Here is a 20,545-nt window from a genome sequence, read left to right as displayed (position 1 = left end):
TTAGCTTATCGAACTTGTGTTTGGTAAGGATGAAAAAATATAGAGAAATTTTGTTTGCGTAAATAAAATTATAAAAAGTAGGTCTTTTTAATGAGGCTTTTCATGAAGAAATCAAATAATTTATTGGGGAATCCTACAAGATCCACTCGCTGTTTTTTACGTGATAGATGTTAGAATTTCATGTAAATTCAAACGATACTGAGAGATCTCCTAGAGATCACAAGTTATTGAAGAAATAATAAGATCTTTCTTTTTACCTTAATAAATGATCGAAAAATAAATAAATAATTAATATATTCAAGAATAACGACGTGCTTAAATATTGTCTCGATTCAATTTCTTTTTACGCATTTATGTTCCAGTACGATGAATGGATGAATTAATATAAGCCCTTGTTTGAACCCAATTTTTTCATCAAAATCCATTTTTCAACAGTAATTTGATATCATTTCAATTACATTTTTTAATAAAATAATATTACACGAAAATTCAAATTTTTTTCTTATTTTTTAATCACACATTTTCCATGATAACATTATTTCAAAATACATTTTTTGAGAAAAATGGAGCTCAAACAATCCCTAAATTTACACAATCCCAATCTTCTCTCTCTCTCTCTCTTTTGTTTTTTTGTTTTTTGTTTTTATTTGGTAAGAATCACCAAACAAACTCCTCTCTTCTACCAAACACAACTTCCATTTTTCAATTAACAAATAATATAAATGTAAAAATAAAAAATGAAGAGGGGTAGTTTGGGAAAAGAACTGGCACAAGTGTTTGCGTACACGGTCAATATTACTCGCAATCAATTATGGGCCTGGGCCCGGATGACGTGTATACCTAAGACAAATAACAAAAGGCCCAATACACAGACTCCCACAGATACGTACAACATATACATATAGGGAGAGATAGAGAGAGAGAGAGAGAGAGAGAGAGGAAGTGAAGGCGTGGCGAGGTGGGGGAGAGAGAGGTAGCAATGGCGTAATGGAATGATGGAAGGTTTGGCAATGTTAAGGCAACTAATCGGACAACTACAAGAGTATTTGGAACTCAACGGTTCTCCTCCTGCGGTTCCTCCTAATTACTTCCTTCAGTTTCGACCTCAATCCACACCTCAGCGCCACCTCAGGTCCTTCTCTCTATAATTTGTTTTAATTTGTTTAAGTTTATGGATTTGAGCGATTTTGTGTGCTTGAAATTGTGGATACTGAATTTGAAAATGCAAATTTTTTATGATCAAACTTGTTTTAATCGCCCTATTTTTAATTTTTTGGGGAAGTTTTGTTGTGTGTGTGTGTTTGTGTGTGATATGGATTTTCACAGTATATCCTAATTTTGATGGGTATGAATTTACAGCGCCTGTTGCTATTTTTGTGGTTATGGAGGTTCGGGTCATGGTGCTATGCTAATCCATTATGTGGCCTTTGCTTAATTTTGACCATCAAAGTTGCTGCCAATTTGAGTGAATTCCATTACTTAATTGGCTTTAAACAAGAATCATGTTAATACATTTTTTGTTATCTCTGTTTCCTTGTACAACCCAAATTCCCATACACGAGGATGGCTTAGTCAAGATGAATAGTTTATAGCTTAGATTAAATATCAACAGATTCACCCCCATTTCTGGGGTATTTTAGTTTAACGGGCTCTTTGCTGTATTTTGCAAGAAAGTGGTCTGCTTGTATCACTCCTCTCTTAAAGCTAAAAGCACTTTTTCTTATTTCTTTTCAAGCTATTGACATTGATAGACATTTTTTTCTTTTCCTTTTTTCCTTTTCCCTTTCCAAGTATAACACAATTTAGTTTAGTTTGCCATTTGCAATGTTTAGTGAGAAAAGTAATCTTCCTGACTCTCTGCCATGAAAATCAAGCTAAAACCACTACTTTTTAATCTGTTGTCTTGCTTGTGGGTCCCTGAAATTGTATTAGATTTATAATTTGATTGTCTTGCTAAATGCAGTCATGCCGACCTTAATCAGCTGGAAAATTTATTGCCCTTTTATCTGCATGCACACCTCTTAGCACCCACAATCTTTATATTTGATGCAAGGCATTTAAATCACTTTACCATATATACAATGCAAGTCTTGCGCATTTGGTGAGGTCCATATTCTTACTATAATTGTTCCATATAAGACGAAGCCTGTATTGGTCTCGTATAGGTAATCCATGGTTTTTCTTTTTTCTTTTTCAGGCCCACCTACGTGCATGTTTGTACTTTTATTTGAGCTTTCATATTTTTTAAGCAAGAAATCGACCATGAAGTCATTATTCGTCCTAGGAATTATGGATATTCTAAGACTAATCAATTTATTTGGTTATTGTTGTGTCTACATTGCAAATTGGGGGTTGGTATTATGAACTTGTGAGGAAACATTCATCCGTTCAGTTTTCAGAACTGTGTCATTTAAGGCATCTAAGACTCAGTATACACAGATGAAATTATTCTCCATCCAGTTATTAGTTGTACTTGATCGCTCATAAAATGAAAGAAGCAAAATATATGGACTTACAAATTAATCATTTCAGGGGGCTTTTGAGTTTGAATTGCATTTCGTCCTTCAACTTCTGGCCTTGGTGTGGTTTTGGAGGATAAACATGTTCAAACTCCTCCACACGCTTATGCATTTGCAATATTTTTTTTAGAAGTGTAATGATCTCTATATATGGGCTCAGAAATGGTACATATAAAAAGAATGGATTCCAGCATTTTTTATTTCACTGTCTTAAAATTTAGGGATATTTATTTATTTATTATTATTATTTTTTTGGGCATTCATGCACTTATCTTTTAGTCTCTGTATTCTTTCAGAGAATATTTTATTTACAGTGGGTGAAAAAATGCCTATAATGAGGCAGTATTTTGATAAGAATGGCATGGGTTTCATCATCTGAAATAATTAAGTAATGCCAAATGTAGTTTGTGCTAACTTTTTGTATATTTTACCGTCATTTGACCTACTCCATCCTTACTCATAACATAAGCAGAGTATGAATAGGGTAATGAACTATGAAGTATGAAGCATGGATACCTTTAATAGGACAGCCTGTTCGCGTCTACAAGTGTCATGTCAAAACCAACATTCCTCAAACACTCTAGGACACGTATCTAACAAGCCATGTGCCGTATCCTTTCTTTTATATTTTTTTAAAAATTCTTGATGCGCTAGGGATACTTAAGAGATGCTCTTCAGGCAACTGTTCGACGTGCCATGTGCCATGTTCTATATCAAAAAGTTTTAAAATAGAGATTTAATATATAAATGTAATTTTTTTTTTTTTTTTTAAGAAATTAAATTGATGTGTACCTAACGTGTCCTAATTTTTTTGAAAAAATCATGTGTTGGAGTATCCGTTCTTCTTAGGTAACAGATTTTACCCAACTGAAAGGTCTTTATCATCAATCCAGATATCATTTAGATTCCACCCCCCCCCCAGCCTTAAGCTTGATAAGGCATGTACTCCACGTGTCCTATGCTACTCTGTGTCAGAGCTAAAAAGCTCTTCCTTGAATAGACGTGAAAATGGATCTCCTCTAATTTGTTTTCTTAATGAATTAATTTTTGTTTTTCACATGAATTCCATTTGCCGAAGTTTTTTCTTCTGGCGCTGACAAACTCTACTTCTCCGTGTGGAATCTTATGCCTTATAACTAATAAAATCTTGTATATATTTGACTGTTACCTGGAATACTTTTTAACCTTAGCACACCTAGGGGCCAACTAAATAGGTATGTGAAAGAGCTTGTTCACTAAAATTTTAATATTCTGATAAACTCTAGTCAATACAGTAACAGCTTGCTCGTTGGATTGAGATCGATCACATTTTTATGCTACTATTTTAAGATTTTTTGTACTTCTTGAACTGGTTTAAGTAATTATGATGTCACTTTTTGTGATGGTGTCAAAATGAATTTGCTATGATATTTAAAACTTGGATCTAGGTATAAAATTCCAAAATTTATGCACGTTTCCATTGTCGAGTGACTAATACATGTGATAATTGTGCTATTTATGCTTTTGAAAGCTATTTCGTCCTCGTGATCTTTCCAGCAAGCCATCCACTGCATTGTTCTTTTCTTCTTTTTGCAATTTTATATTAAACATCTGAAGGACCTTCTATAGTTTTGCAGGTGGTGTTTTCTTGATCTTGATAGTAGCTCTGTAGATTATGGTTGCTATAATCCCATAATGACTGCTGGTAAATCTGAAAATTTGAAAATGTTGGAACCTGGTAAACCTCCACCCACAAAAAAAGCTCGAAAGGAATCCCGTCGAGGAAAAGTGATTGCTAGTGCAAGGTCTACAGAAAATATGGAACAGCATATCTGGAAAGAATTTCCAGAAGATCTCTTTGAAGCTGTGATGGCAAGACTTCCAATCGCTACATTTTTCCGCTTTCGTTCAGTTTGTCAGAAGTGGAATTCACTGCTTAATTCCCAAAGTTTTTCTCAACACTGTGAGCAAGTTGAGCAATCACTACCTTGGTTTTACACCATCACTCATGAAAATTTGAACACTGGAGCCATGTATGACCCTTCTTTGAAGAAATGGCACCACTTGACAGTTCCCGCCTTGCCAACAAGGTCAGTATTGTTGCCAGTGGCATCAGCTGGGGGACTCGTTTGTTTACTTGATATTGGGCATACGAGCTTTTATGTATGTAACCCTCTTACGAAGTCCTTCAAAGAGTTGCCGGCCAGGTCAGTTAACGTCTGGTCTCGTGTGGCTGTAGGGATGACTCTGAACAGGAAACCCTATGGTTTGGATTATAAGATCCTTTGGGTTGGTTGTGACGGGGAGTACGAAATCTTCGACTCTGGAAAGAACTCCTGGACATGTCCTGGAATCATGCCCTCGAACATTAAGCTCCCGTTGACACTGAACTTTAGGTCTCAGGCAGTCTCCGTTGATGGAACGCTTTACTTCATGCGTTCCGACCCTGATGGGATAGTGTCCTACGATATGGTTTCCGGGGTATGGAAGCAATCCATAATCCCGGCGCCTCTACGTCTGAACGATCAAACACTAGCAGAATGTGGGGGAAGGATCATGCTCGTGGGGCTGCTCACCAAGAACGCTGCCACGTGCGTCTGCATATGGGAGCTACAAAAGATGACGCTTTTGTGGAAGGAGGTTGACAGAATGCCAAACATATTGTGCTTGGACTTTTACGGGAAGCACGTTAGAATGACTTGCCTGGGCAACAAAGGTTTGCTTATGCTATCTCTGAGATCGAGGCAAATGAATCGACTGGTTACATACGATTTATCGACCGGTAAATGGGTTAAGGTACCCGGCTGCGTGTTGCCACATGGGAGAAAGAGGCAATGGATTGCATGCGGCACTGCATTTTACCCTTGTTTGACTGCTTCGGCTTAGTTCAGGCAGAATTGGAATATTTGTGTTCCATTTGAAGGTCTACTGGCAGCCCAATTTTCTTTTTGATGATATCATGGTATTAAAAATAATTTCTCCTGCACAAACAAATGCTGTTAAATTTATGATTTCTACAGACATTATCTAAAGAAGTGGTTTTACCCTTGTAGTTAGCTGCCTTTTGTGTATAATTGTGTGCTCTATTCAGTAATGCAATTATGCAAATATTTATCTTTGAAGGAGTCCTCCATCAACATTAGCATTCATCCGTGCATCTATCATGTCTCAGAACCATTGAGAAAGAAGATAGTATTGATACTTGTTTTTGGTACATATTCTCTAAAATTCATTCATTTTTTTTTTAAACTTATTTTTAATCACATATTTAATCAAATAATTCTGTATGTGGACTCGTAATTTTATCCTAACCTTTTAGATATATTCTCTAGAAAATACCATCTTTGGTTTTCTCTCATTCGAGTTTAGTTTGCTAGCACTATTTTGTTTCTTCACATTTCTTTTTGATTAATAACTTTATTTGAGTAAATAATTAGATTTTAAATAAATAATCTTTCTATATTTTATGTAATTTATTTTGACGTTATCGTAAAAGTTCTGAAAAAATTGCATTTCACTCAAAATCAACTCTTATGTTTTTAAGCTTAAACAAAAAACTTGTCATTTGTTTTTTTTTTCCCAAAAAATTTTCTAACACGATATAACACCATGCTCTTAGTGCTGGGACTCTAGCTTCTCATTGTGCTATTTGCTAAAGCGATAATAACATATAACATGTTAAACTTGTTTTTCAAAAATTTAAAATCGACTACATATATTTAAATATTGTTTTCTAAGTAGTGTTCATCATTAAGAAGGTGTTTGATAGCCATTTTTATGTAAAAATGCATTTTAAAATAGTAAATTGATGAGAAATGTGTGATTGAAAAATAGGGAATTTTTTTTTATTTACATGTAATATTATTTTAATAAAGAATGTGTGGTTGAAAAAAAAAAGAGAAATGCATTTTGAAAAAAATTGGTACCAAACGCGGCCTAAATGAGGGACGGATCCAGCCTTGAAGTTGAACACGATTTATCTTTAAGGAAAAAAAAGTAAGAAAAAGTAGACATTTTTAGGAGAGGAAATTACAGGATTCCTGGTATTTAAACATGTGAGTGCAAAAATCAGGTGCAAATGTTTTTTAATTAGAAATCAGGTATTATTTATATCCACACTATCTAATCCAAACAAACCCTAATCATTTTTTCATATCCTCAGATTTTTCACATCTCGTCTCCCTCAGTCTCTCTTTCCATCTTCTCCCTCTCTCACTCTCCCTCTCTACCCTCTCTCTCCCTCAAACCTCCATCATCGTTGAAGAGCACTGCCGCCGGAGACGTGAAAGTCGAGCGACGACATAGTTGCTGCGGTGCAGGGCCCTCGCAGTCGGTGTTGTGAGCAATCTAGCCGGTCGAAATCTTCAATCGTCGATCTGAGCGCTGCGGAGTCAGTGCTCACAGCGGCGTCATCGTGGTTGTGCTGTGTAACTAGCTAGTCAGCAGCGATGCAACAGTGGCTCGATGCGCAGACGTGTGTAAAAGTCGGTTTGTTGGTGGGTGTGAGTGGAAGCAGGTTTGTGTTGGTGGCATGTGATGTGAGTTCTATGTTTGTGGAAGCTGATTTTGTTGGTGCCATGTGGGTGTTGTGGTGTGATGTGGTGCAGTGTGGCGATGTTCGTATTTTTAGCGGCGACAATGTTGGTGGTGGATCTGGAGGCGGCGATGGTGTGGTTCAGACGACGACGATGATTTTGTTTTGTGTGTTTGGTGGTGGCGGTGGATTTGGTTGCATCAATTTTGTTGATGTTGGTGTTGGTGTTGGCGTTGGCGGTGGTGACACGGTGATGGTGGTTGCAAGTAACGGTGGTGGCAGTGGAGTTGGTGATGACCGGTTATTTGATATGTGACTTTAAATTTGATCATATGTGACTATCAAATTTGAAAATATGTGACCTGTGATTATAATTTTTTGGATTTGTGACCTATAAATTTTTGATCTGTGACCTCGACATAATTTATGACTTATCAAATTTGTGATTTGTGACCTCAAAAAAATCTGTAGCCAATTAATTTGATGATATGTGATCCATAAATAAAATCTGTGATCTATCATTGTGAATATGTGACCATGAATAGTATAACTGTGGCTTTATTATCATTATTTAATAAATATTTTTAATTAATTAGTTAAAATCTGATTTTTGCACTAAAAAAATTTGTAACCTGGATTTTGAATTGGGCATAGTTAATACTTGATTTATGAATTCTTCCCTTTTTAGGATCCAGGCACGGGCTATAGCACAGTCGAGCCCGTGCGTGGATTTGCCATCCACAATTAAATATTTAACCACCCCAACAAACCTTAGTAAGTTTTCCATCTACTCTTCCATTATAACTATTGTACAATTTTTTAAGTCTACACGAAATATGTCTCTGCACCTAATCCACTCCATAATAACATGATTGCACAAACATAAAAATATTTAAAAAAAAAACAATGAAAAAATTGGAAAGATAGATAGAGTAAATGTTATAATTATATCTAAGTTGTTCACATTGCGATTAAAAACTCTCAGCAACTAAAGAAATCCCTAGCATTTCTGTATTCGGGCTAATTCCTTACAACAAGATGCCAACTACATTATCAAAAGAGAATTCCAACAGGACTAAGCCATGCCTCCACTTGTTGCTGTCCTGATTATCTGAAACACAGCTGGAAGAGAAGAAAACGAAGAATTCATCATTTCAGTAGAAAAAAAGGTTCAAAATCTGTTGTAAAATCAGCTTATAGGGAAAAAAAGAAGGTTATCTCCTAAATACAGTAACAAAGATTATGATATTATTCAGATAACAAAGCGGTTCTGATGCTGAATTAAACTTTATGGCAATAGACAATTTTTTCGATTTTTGGAGAAATTTTAGGAATGTCATTTTTTGGCAAATTTTTAGTCAAATTTGAATAGAAACGAACCAACGAACAAGACGTAGGGGCTATGCCCTTGACGTAGAGCCAATTTCAAGCAAATTCCTTCGTTTAGGCCTTCTTTTTAACATTTTTTCTTTTTTGGTAATTTTTGTTTAGGCATATCTCAAGCAAATAAATTCAAATTTGATTTCCGTTTTTTGTTGGATGATCCTGAAGATCGGGACTTTCCATTTCTATCATTTTTCGGAAAAAAAAAATATTTTAAACATATTTTGATAATTTTCTAGAAATATTTTCTCTTGCTAAAGGAGCTTCTAAAGGAAGCGGACATAAAGTGACTTCTTTCTAATTATGTAATAACATTTATTTTACATTTACACACCGAACAATTTATGCTATTACTAATCAATGCAGAACGCTATTGCGATTTACTTAATCATGCACATCGAAAAATAAATACACTTACAAACGCTACACAATCTACATTAAGATTGAAGATAACAGATTCATTATCACGAGCAAAGTTCAAAGAAAATGGAAAAGAAATCAATTCACACCAGATAAAATCACACAACAATACATAATTCAATAAAACTAATTCAAATCAGAAGCATATTTAACGGAGACAAATTATAAATAAATATGAAAGTTCAAACGATCAAATTCTTACCATTGTTTACAGGTGATTAGCTCCGGCGGCGGTGAAGCAAATTGGATACCGATCTAACTTATTGTCTCTCTTTTTTGCCTATTTTTCGTCCGACTTATAATTGATTGGAGAATTAAACAGTTCGGAGGTATTTGCAGATGAGATTACGAGGGAAAATAATAAAATATCTACAAATCTTGCGTCATGGAATTGTTGTGAGGGTAAAGCCATTGTAGACCCCATGCTTGATATTGTCTTTGTTTTAGAAAAATTGTTGACGATAAATTTTTTTTCCCCCTTAATTGAATTGACAAATGACAATTTGTCATGTGGCAAACTATCGAACTTGGTGTATACCAAAACATACACCTAGCATGATTGTTGTTGTGATTGTGTCAAACGCATGTATGCACATGTGCCGTCATCTGATTGGGTGGTGTAGATGCTCGTTAGCTCGCTTGACTGCAATTCTATTAGCTCGATGTTTTAGTAGATATGAATTTATAAAGAGATTGAACTATTCCATATACCGAGTTAACCTTTTGGAAAACCACGTCAATTCTCAACAAATAATTCTTTGTATAAATTCCTAACACTTTGAGGTCTGTCTGATAAAGCTTTTAAACATTGCAATTAGAAAGAAATTGAAACATTACTCCAGGATGAAAAAGAAAACACAGAAATGGCAAAAGGAGGAGGAGAATGATAACTGGAAAACTAACTCTGCGAGGGTGCATTTCAGGTGCCACAAACAATGAAACCACTTTATGACTAAATTCTTCAAACTTGATTCAGTATTCGTATAAAAATAACTGCAGCCAACTGTATGAAAATCTGGATAAATAATAAATCTAAACCTTCTATCTCATACGTTTTACGTGCTGAAATAAATCAAGACGGTCTTAATTTGTTCTATGAGCAAATGGGAAAGACCTGTGAGAAACCAAGTGTTTTTCGGCCTGGCCATTCTTTGTTTCCTTCGGATTCAAATGCTGGTGAAAACCCATTCTGAAGCCAGCAACCTTAAAGAATGGACTGACAATCACCCCCCCAATTTGGATATCCCTCATTATATTCTTCAAATACTTGTATTATTTCATATTTGTGCATTTCTTCAGAGACTCTGAGTTCATTCCATTCACGGGACCAGTTCTGGTACAATGCCCAGTCGTCTCCCTTCCAAGGAAATAATGAATGGCTTCACGTCTTATGAGAGTGTAGAGTAAGTGAACATTTCCTTCCCACCTATTCTAACATACTAGCATGTTTGTGAAATTATAGAACAATGCCATTTTAGTCGGCTCAAGAAACAGTCGACTTTTGAATTAAGCCAGATGATCCGACCCTTGAAGAGATTGGACAAATCATTTGACATAATGTGGAGGCATTTCATCATCATCATCATCATCATCATAGGCAGTCACACCTAATAACTGAAACCATTTACCATTTGATCTTTCTCAAAATCATGAGAACACGGCTGGAACCGTCTTTTATTTTATTTTATTTTACTCCTTTTTTTGTTTTGTATATATTTTAGCTTCTCTTCTATCTGCAGTTTTCACCACAGTAGCTGAGTTCCTTCATTGAATTTCTTAGGTACTTTCTCTCACGCCTTCTCCATTCACTGGATCCGTTTTGTACTTGCTTGCACAACAATATTCGACTCCTTTTCTTCCCTTCACTGCATTGGAGTGTCCAGATTCAACTTCAATTCTTGTTTTGGAGGAGTGATTTTTCCTTCTCCTCGCCTCTTCTCTTCTCGTGGCAGCCTGTGCTTTCTGACGTTCTTTTCTTACTCTTCCATAGGCCAGCTGAACCATATGTGCTGCTTGAACAGCTGAAGATGCACTAGTTGTCTCAGAGAAAGGAGTCCACCGGGAATTGCTGTGATTGGACGAGTTCTTAATATTGACCCCAAATGATGGTTGCTTGGTTTCATTCTTATGAGGTGGAGAATGAACAGACGAGGAGGCATCCTTCTTCACATAATTACCTTTTGAAACCCTCATTCGTGAAGCTGAAGTTCTCACAAATTTGTAAAATCCATTCTGCTTGGATGGTGTCGATGTACACCCATTTTTCGCCCAATTTCCCGGCTGGAATTTCGCACCGGACCTCTGGTCATACGCTAATCTCTTGTATTTATCCGAGAGCAAACTCCAGGCTTCCGACACAAGTTTAAATGCTCCTTCAGCCCCGAGAGAGTTGTTCTTATCAGGATGAAGCAGAAGAGCCAGTTTCCTATACTTTCTCCGTATTTTCTCATCATCAGCTTGAGGGTTCACACCAAGAATCCCATACCAATTCCCTTCACCATTTATTTTCTCCTCCGCAGAAATATAAACATCAAGGGTTGTAACCATTCGGGAAATATCCTCTAGCTCAGGATATAAGTTCTGAGCCTTGAGAGCAAAATTTTTAGCTCCCTTAATATCCTTAGCCAGAAACTTCCTCTCAGCAATTTCTTTTGCTCTTGCGGCCTCGTCTCTATTGCACTCCATCTACTCCGAAACTCTCTCTTCCCTCCACCTAACACAATGAAAACAATATTAACAGTAGCGAGTTTCGCCATTCTACACTACAAGATTCCAAGTCTTAGGCAAATGCTTGGCTAAGCGTAGAAATAAGTTAAAATATATTCTTATTTAACTTCTTGTTTCCAAACACGTTTGGGAAGCTACTTTTTTCTACTTTTAATTACAAAATTTCACTTATTTTGAAAGTAAACTTTTTAAGCTTAGCCAAACATGCTCTAAAACCCATGTTCTAGAAAATCAAAACTCCGACTTGCGAAAACAAATGCACATAAACCAGGAGAACTAGCAGGAAACAATTAACGAGAGCATGTTTGGCTAACAAAAAAATATATGTTATGAAAGTAACTTCTCAAGCGTAGCCAATTATGCTCTAAAAGTCAGTGTTTTGGAAAACTGAAAGCCCAACTCACAAAAATAAATGTATATAAACCAGGACAATTAGCAGAAAATAATTAACAGAACACATGGAAACTCAGATAAAACTGAAAAATCAATCATAAATCAGCATTTTAATTGTCAAAAAAAAAAAAAATCAACAAATTAATCAAGATTCAAAAATATATAATTTAGATGAATTGCCAACGGGATTAATAGTGATATTTCAAAAAAAAAAAAAGAAAGAAAGAAAGAAGGAAACCACCCAGATGCTGCTCATTAGCAAGATCATAAGATTTTCAATGTATCGCAATTAAGACCATCGAGCTCAGATTACTTCAACAATCATTAAACAAAATCAATATGACAAAACAAAAATTAAGATCATTACAAGCACCCAATACCTAATAATATAAGTAATTAACCAAGAAATTTGATTCTTATATTGCGTAGAGGCAGAAACCTAGAACATTGATCGCTGTAAATAAATGACGAGAAAATACAGTAAAAATTCGGAGTATACAGATAAGGATTTTTTCTAGGATTCTATGAATTTGAGCCGAAGATGTAGATCCTCTTCAATGAAATATATATAAATTCCCTTTTTTGGGGTTCCCCTGTATTTTGAGATTAATCCCAAACAATCCCTCAAAACCGGAGAATTTTTTGGGGCTATTTTTCATTTTCTTGATTCCAAGATACCCAAGTCCACAAGAACATGACGGGCGGGACCGTCTCGTACTGGAAGCAAATTCTCGGATAATTTTGGCCATAACTTTTCCTTTCTCTGTCCGAACTTTTTTTTTTTTTTTTTTTACAAGGTGTCCGGGCTTGCGTCCGACTAGATCCTTGTCCCTGAACCTCCGGCCCCTCAGCAGCTCAGGGAGGTAAATCGCAGGATGTGCCCTTGTTGGCTCCCAGGTTCCCACAACTCATTTGGACTCCTTCCGCAAAGAGAGCTCTCCTCACTGGGCGTTTGTTCACACCAATGGCTTCCTCTCCATATGGCTCCCAGTGTTAACTCCAGGAATCGAACTCCCCACCCTTGCTTCTAGCGTCCCAGCGAAGTGATTGTTCCACCAACTCGGATGTGCCCTGGGGGGCTTCTCTGTCCGAACCTTGTCCGTATGTCATGTCGTGTTAGCAAAATGTTGGTAGATGCAAAATTTTATTTGGGGTGTTAATATTTTTATTTTAATTACTTTTATTTTATTTAATTGGAAAAATTAAAATTTAATTAGCCTATTTTTGTCATCATTTACTTTACATTCCTTTCCGTTATTTTATTTCGATGTTCATTTTTAACCACACATTCTTCATTAAAATAATATTAAACATAAATAAAAAATTTCCTTCTTTTTTAACCACACATTCTCTATTAATCATTATTTTATAATGCATTTTTTCAAATTAATAGGGCTCAAGACCTTAATTTCAAACGAGTGACTTCGTTCAATTCCATTACATGTACTTAACAGAAATTGCTGATGAGAGAATCGGTAAGTGACAGCCATCATTTTCCACTGATATTGTACTTATTCCAAGTTCATAACTAACGATTACGCATGATGTTTATCAATTATTTAATGTTACATAATCGATTTTAAATTAAGATTTTAATTTAATTTTTGACAGGAAGATTCTAAAGGGACAAGCACCGAACGCCCATATGAAATAACTAAGGTTGTGGATTTTCCATGAACCTATATTTTCCTTCTCGATCGTGAAAAAAAATCATGAAAACGAATTACAGGTTTTTTACCTCTACCTTCGCTCTACGAAGTCACCATTATGACTTGCAAATCTACTGAGAGTGTTCCAACTCAAAACACTCCACCCCCACAAAATAGACGGTACTGCAATTCAGTATCGACATAAGCTCAATAGTGAATTCATTTTAAACGTTATTAGATGCAATTTTTGTAACCTTGCAATGATCTTTTAAATAGCGTTTCAATCAATGTTTAAAAAATCGGATTGAACATTGATTTGAAAAAGTGAAAATGTCATGGGTCAAAGAGTTGAACAGGTGTTGAACCAGGTAGTTAAAACGTGAAGATAATAAATATATTTTCGAATGATAAACAAGATATAGTATAATAAAAATGATTGAAATATTTGCAGAGTTTTTAATTTTTATTGATTAGTAAAAGAAAGAAAATGATTAATTAACGTAATAAAAAATATAATTAATTATTTGTACAATAGTGAAAAAATAGAAAATTGATCGATTTTTTATTGGTTTTCAAATAAGTGGATTTTAAGCTTTAATCAATCGATTTTGGTCCAGTCTCTGAATTTTCAGTTGAATCAACCAGTCCAATTCAATTTTAATAACATTGGCTTCAATATTCTTCTAGAAATGGAATGAACAAATTTTACGATAACAATCCATATCTACAGTGTTTCACGTTCTATAGACCACTGAACACCTTTTAATTGTGTTATCTTAGGTCTATACTGTAGATATGGATATACATGTGAAGAATATATAATGAATTAAAGAATACATGTGAAGAACAGACATAAGTCGATATGTCCGAGTGGTTAAGGAGACAGACTTGAAATCTGTTGGGCTCCGCCCGCGCAGGTTCGAACCCTGCTGTCGACGTTTAATAATTTTTGTTTGTTATGCATATTTTAATCTTTAAATCCCTGCAGTTGTAAGTTGTGCAATTATTGGCAGTTGAAATTATTATTTTGCTTCTGGCTGGCAGCTGCACTGGAGGAGGGGGTACACTGTCGATTATGCCAGAAGTTGCCGTATGAATTTGTTCGGTAGTGATTATTGAGAATTGATTTTTTGATTGTTAGAGAGAAAAGTGGTCCCAATTATGAGAGACGACGTAAAAAATGACAGTTGATATAGTAAAATAATTGTTAAAAAATTTATTTTTTTTAAATAAAATCAATACTAAACATGCACTAAATTACTACAATAATTCGATATGATTAAAGAAAGAATAAAATTATTTCCACAAGAAATTGCCGGTCTGCTTGGCAGTGACAAAAATTTTAGTATATTAACAAAATTCACATTAAAAAAAATTGAATTTATGTGTAGATTATTTTATTGAAATAATTTGTGATTGAAAATGAGTTTTCAGATATTTAGATTTAGAAAATATTTTGACATGCCATTAATTAACTGAAATTGAGTAAGCCACGATGGATTATATTTACTTCAATACAAAACCTGACGAAAGAAAGAAAAATGTATTGATTGTCAATGTTAAAGCAATCAATGGAAAAAATTAATATACTCAAAATCAACAAAATGGTCGATGTGATAATACATGACTAAAAACCCTATCTCTAAGGGCAACTCCAATGGTAACATCAAATAGGGCAATTCCAATGGTGCAAAGTGTATAAAGTCTCTTTTGCCCTGTAATTTAACGTAATTATTTATTTAGTAATTTATGTATTTATAAAATAATTAAATAAATAATATTTCAAATAAATAAGTTATAAAGAATAAAAAAGGGAAGAAAATGGTTAAACATTGCTCATTTGACGTAACTTTTAGTTTAATGGTTGTAAATGAATTTTAATTTGGTGCAAAACTGTGCAGCGTTGAAGATAACCTAAACTCCTCAACGAAAGTGGTGTGATTATAAGTTATCAACATTTAAGTGAAGTTCTCGATTTTTAATATATTTAAATATTTGAATTTAGATGTCAATCTTAAAACCACATGCATCTGTCAATTTAATTGAAAAGAAACATTAAAATGATTTCATTGTTTTGCTCTATAACTTTGGAAGTTGGTTATTTAATAAGTTTGGTTTGACCAATTTTTTCCCAATTAGTTGAGTGGATCCTATTAGTTGGATAAGAGATTACTCCGGCTTAGTGTGTTATACTTCATGAGTAGATGAACATATTATGTTTATTTTTCTCGAAATTAATTTCAGGTGAATGAGTAATTGTAAGTAAGTCACTTGACCTTAAAATAGTAGGAATTGAAATTTGATTTAAAAAAAGAAAAAAAAGGAAGTGTCTATCCCATATTGAAAAATTGGAAGTATTATGTTTGAATAATGTTATTTAGCCATATTGGGATTATAACTATAGCCTATGTGACGTTAATATGATATTAAATGATAGGTTAAATGAAACAAGTCATTTAATACCATTTTTCATTAGAGTAATGTTATTCATAGTGAATGCTATCGATAATCGCTGTACATGATATACACGTGCAGTTAAATGAAGAATAATGCTATTCAATCATCTTAAGGAGAAAATAGTCAAACTCTTGCCTTAACCTATTTCGATTTATTTGCATTCCGTTCTTCTCTCCTAATTTGTTTTTGGGTACGTATAACTTTGTCCAAGTTTAACAACATTTTCGGCATTTAGTAATGTTATCTAGCATCAGTGGTGTTTAAATGTCAGCATATTATAGGTCCAATTAAATAAATCACAAATCATTATATTTAATTGAACTTTTTATTTAATATCACAATTACTAGTGTTCAGACTTATGTTAAACAACATTGATATTAAGTCAAATTAAAATCAATAATTAGTATCAAATATGCATAACTTTTCAATTATTTATTTTATTAATTTTTATTAAAAAATTTAATTTTTAGCTAGATAGAACGTTTGAGCCCCATTAATTTCTTGTAATATATTATGAAATAGTAAATTGATGGAAAATATATGATTAAAAAAGAAGGAAATTTTTTTATTTACGTGTAATATTATTTTAATAAAGGATGTGTAATTGAAAATAAGTTTTATGAAAAAATAATGAAAAAAAATGGGGTTCAAATAGGGCCTAAATAACATTAGAGGAAATTATTAGAAATGTTCATTTTCACATATCCATTGGTAAAAATGTCCACTACTGTAAATCCTTGAAAAAATGTCCACGTTGGAATAATTTAGATCAAAATACCATAATTAACAATTTATGATTCCACACAAAGACAAAAATGGTCATTTTTGAAATTAAAAATTTTATTGACCAATAAAATTTGACATAACCTGACCTATTTATTTCAAAAGTGCACACGCCAAATTACAATAAATGTTATTTTTCTCATTGACACAGAAATGTTGAGAACTGCATTTCAAATATAGAGAAATGTCATGTTCGGAATAAAATGTCATTCTAGATATCTAATATGTCGAAAACAACATTTGAAATGTCGAGAACATTTAATGTTGTGATTTGACATGTGTAATTTTGAAATATAAACGGGTTTAAATATCGAGAACAACATTGGAAATGTGAAGAATATATTTTAATGTACATTTTCATGGAAGCTACTTCTCGAAATCCCGACAAGTTGAAAAAAAAAATTAATTGCTTCATTTTTTATTAAGGACATAATAGATAATTTAGTACTAAATTTAAAAATTGGATATTTTTGAAAATACCGCTTAACATTATTCAATAGCAAGAGACATATGCTACGCTCTCACGTGCTTTCGCCACGTACGTACTACTTCCTTCGCCCGTCCCCACCACCCCATTTCCATTGTACAACTAATAATGTGTCCGCGTGAATTATAGTCACAGCTGCTCATTTAGAGATCTAGAGAGAGAGTTCTAGGGATAGAAAAATTAAATGGCAGATTGGGGGCCGGTGGTGATAGCGGTGGTGCTGTTCGTGCTGCTGACTCCGGGGCTGCTGTGTCAGATTCCGGGGAGGAACACAGTAATTGAATTTGGAAATATGCATACAAGTGGTCTTTCTATTTTAGTTCATACTATCATTTTCTTTGGGTTAATCACTATTTTCCTTATTGCCATTGGAGTCCATGTATATACAGGTCACTGAGTTCTTGATTCTGTAATCTGTAATCTGTATTTTTTCTTTTTTTTGGGGGAAATTTTTACAGTTCTTGTTTATTGCGTTTGTGGTATTTTGCTAGTTTCTCGAACTTTTATCGAAGTTGTCAGATCTGTGTTCCATATTGTTTATATGCGATTTATTATTCTGATATTGCTTCTTGAAATATGTATTTCGAGATGTTCGAGTGAAAAATGCATATACAAAAGCTGCCTTAACAGAAGTTGACAAGCCCCAAAAAGGAAAAATGGAAAATTGAATTGCAGTATAAGATCATGTTGGTGATACAATCAAAGTAAATAGCATCATAATTGGTATTTATTCATATATTTTGTTTGATTATGATTATTTTATTTATAAATTTGCGAAATATATCTATTTATAATTTATAACTTTCCCAAAAGGAGGCTAAATTATCGATGCTGTGGGCTGGGGAGGACAAAGGTTCAACTGTTATTACGTTGGTGAAAGATAACGGTGCTGCTGTGTCTGCAGTGAGATTAATGGTGTCATTCCTATTCTTGTTAGGTTAAAATTAGGGTAAAATTTTAACCGTTCAAATTGCATTGGTGAAACTTGAAAGACAATGGCCCTACTCGAATAATGGGGTTGATTGTTACATCAAAATCAAATCACTTTAATGATGGACTATGTTGCTGTGTAAATCGTGAGAATGGCTTTGTCGTATCAATTAATCTATTTGTACAAAGTAGGTAAACAAAATTTATTGATAAAATAGTTATTTGCAAGATTTAGGTCGTTAATTTGTTTTGATTTCAAAATTTGATTTTGAAATGAGTGATATAGAATCATAGATCTTACTAACTCATGTTTTATCAATCTTTTTTGTATCTCTTTAAATATTATATCGTTCTCTGCGTTTTAAATATTGCCCTTGTTTGAACCCTATTTTTTGAAAAAATACATTCTTAAACAGTGTTTTGATATCATTTCAACCATAAATTCTTCAATAAAATAATGTTACACGAAAATTTAAAATTTTTTCTTATTTTTTAACCACACATTTCACATAATTACACTATTCAAGAATATATTTTCTTGGCAAAAATGGGGCTCAAACAAGGGCAATTATGTAATTGTCAAGCTTTTAGATGTTTAGTACAGAACCAGCTTGTGCGCTGCTCGCCTCACATGTGAGCAAGCTGACAGCATTTTGGATCGAGCCACTAACATGTTGGATCAAGCCGAGTAGCTTGAGTCGACTCTTTTAATAAACCTAAAAGAAGCTGTTGACTAAAATAATCAAAAAGCTTGATTAGATTATACTACATAAAGTTAACTGTTAATTAGTATTTGGATTAGTTATTATAAAACTACATACAGATTTCATAAACATTTCACAATGTTTTGTCATATTTCTTTTTAAAAAAATGGCACTTTCGAATATTATACCATGTCGTCTAGTATTTTGTCTACTCTCATTTCCGCATAATTTAAGTTGAACCAAATATGTTTAAAAGTTTTAATATCATTAACCCCTGATTATTAAAAATTTCTTTTTTTTTTAAATTCATTTTTGACATCTTTTAGTAAAATAATTTACATGTAAATCTTCTTCTATACCTTTTAATCATACATTTTGAAAAATTCACTATTACAAAACTTTTTTTTTCTTTTAAACACAATTGGAGTTCAAAAATAGTCTAAACTATTTCGATCTAAAATGAAATTAAGCCCTTGCTTGAGCTACATTATTTTAATAAGAATGCATTTTTGAATAACATATTAATGGAAAATGTGTGGTTAAAAATAAGAAAAAGTTTTGAATTTATCTTTAATATTATTTTATTGAAGAATGTGTGATTGAAAATTAAAATGATATCAAATCGTGATTTAAGAATATATATATATATATTATTTTTATTTATTTTTTATTTTTTTTGAGAATGTGATCAAAGAGAGCCTTGCCAATCTTTGCTACTTTTTGCTCCGAAAATTGCAGAATTCTTCAAGTTGAAGTAAGAAACGAAAAGTCTAGTTGAAATATAACTAATAAAAAAATTGATTGGTCCGCGTGAAGAGGGGCTGGATCATAGGTCTCAGGATTAATCGCTGTATGACGGACACCTGAATATAAAAAATAATAATAATAAAAAATAAAAAACTGACACAAAGATTGATAGGTCATAATTAATCAATCATGCTTTATGTACAATGATGATTAATTATATTTGTGACACTAATATCACATTCATCAATTTTAAAAAAATTTAAAACAGTTTTTCAAATCAACTGTTTAAATTTTGTCACATCAAATATTCTCAACATATTATATAAGTAGATTAATTCGTAATTAATAATGCTACTTTTTGCTTTGAAAATTGTCAAATTCTTCATGTTTAGTAAGAAATAAATAATCTTTTCGAAATATAAATAATAAATAAATCGACGCAAAAAATTCTTTGCGTCAATTGTCAGGGTAGAAACCTACTTGTATCAAGAAATGGGATGTTTTTTAGTCCCTATTTTCAAAAATTCATTTTTCAGATTCATTTTTAATAACATATTTCATGATGTATGTTATTTTTCAATCACAAATTTCATAATACTTTTGATATGATTTTCTGTAAGATCCCTAATTTTAGGGGTATTTTTATTAGTTGTCCTTGCTGTAATACGTATTTTGTCACTTTTTAAGCGTTTGTCATTTTTTTGAATTCTTGTAATTTTTTTTAGTGTTTATCAATTTTTCTTTTTTTGAATTTTTATCACTTTTTTAGTATTTGTCGCTTTCTTGAAATTTCTGTCACTGGTTTGAATGGTAAACAACATTTTTTAAAAAA

At 33.2% G+C, this 20,545-nt stretch overlaps 3 protein-coding genes, 1 long non-coding RNA gene and 1 other non-coding gene across 6 annotated transcripts; 3 read left to right on the top strand and 2 right to left on the bottom strand.

Moving 5' to 3' along the window:
• The first annotated feature begins 891 nt into the window (after positions 1 to 891).
• On the top strand, positions 892 to 5,623 carry LOC111406233 (F-box only protein 6-like). 2 transcript variants are annotated; one of them, XM_023035526.1, is made up of 2 exons: positions 892 to 1,132; positions 4,136 to 5,623. In XM_023035526.1, exons 1-2 carry the CDS (start codon positions 993 to 995, stop codon positions 5,382 to 5,384), a joined length of 1,389 nt encoding a protein of 462 aa, XP_022891294.1. In that variant the 5' UTR covers positions 892 to 992; the 3' UTR covers positions 5,385 to 5,623. The 2 variants fall into 2 exon arrangements, with proteins under 2 accessions (XP_022891294.1, XP_022891295.1); XM_023035527.1 differs by having other exon boundaries at positions 908 to 1,132; positions 4,128 to 5,623.
• A 2,324-nt stretch (positions 5,624 to 7,947) lies between these two features.
• On the bottom strand, positions 7,948 to 9,230 carry LOC111407061. Its single transcript, XR_002705026.1, has 2 exons — positions 9,038 to 9,230; positions 7,948 to 8,154 (listed from the first exon to the last, which is right to left on the bottom strand). It is a non-coding gene; the product is annotated as an uncharacterized LOC111407061 (long non-coding RNA).
• Positions 9,231 to 9,759: 529 nt separating this feature from the next.
• LOC111406232 (J protein JJJ2-like) lies at positions 9,760 to 12,685 on the bottom strand. Its single transcript, XM_023035525.1, has one exon. It carries the CDS (start codon positions 11,518 to 11,520, stop codon positions 10,612 to 10,614), a length of 909 nt encoding a protein of 302 aa, XP_022891293.1. The 5' UTR covers positions 11,521 to 12,685; the 3' UTR covers positions 9,760 to 10,611.
• A 1,775-nt stretch (positions 12,686 to 14,460) lies between these two features.
• On the top strand, positions 14,461 to 14,542 carry TRNAS-UGA. The gene has a single exon. It is a non-coding gene; the product is annotated as a tRNA-Ser (tRNA).
• Positions 14,543 to 17,449: 2,907 nt separating this feature from the next.
• LOC111407060 lies at positions 17,450 to 17,892 on the top strand. Its single transcript, XM_023036395.1, has one exon. It carries the CDS (start codon positions 17,517 to 17,519, stop codon positions 17,727 to 17,729), a length of 213 nt encoding a protein of 70 aa, XP_022892163.1. The 5' UTR covers positions 17,450 to 17,516; the 3' UTR covers positions 17,730 to 17,892.
• Positions 17,893 to 20,545: the final 2,653 nt, after the last annotated feature.

This window comes from Olea europaea, chromosome 12 (genome assembly GCF_002742605.1).
Source record: "Olea europaea var. sylvestris chromosome 12, O_europaea_v1, whole genome shotgun sequence".
Classification (NCBI taxonomy): Eukaryota; Viridiplantae; Streptophyta; class Magnoliopsida; order Lamiales; family Oleaceae; genus Olea; species Olea europaea.
The sequence above is the reverse complement of the archived record's forward strand: the minus strand, read 5'-3'. Positions and strand labels throughout refer to the sequence as shown.

Bases quoted from the DNA above. Each gene is read 5' to 3' on its own strand.
- LOC111407060 (XM_023036395.1), top strand. From the start codon at position 17,517: ATGGCAGATTGGGGGCCGGTGGTGATAGCGGTGGTGCTGTTCGTGCTG.
- LOC111406232 (XM_023035525.1), bottom strand. From the start codon at position 11,520: ATGGAGTGCAATAGAGACGAGGCCGCAAGAGCAAAAGAAATTGCTGAG.
- LOC111406233 (XM_023035526.1), top strand. From the start codon at position 993: ATGATGGAAGGTTTGGCAATGTTAAGGCAACTAATCGGACAACTACAA. The intron at 1,133-4,135 runs GTCCTTCTCTCT...ATAGTTTTGCAG, and splicing joins ACACCTCAGCGCCACCTCAG to GTGGTGTTTTCTTGATCTTG.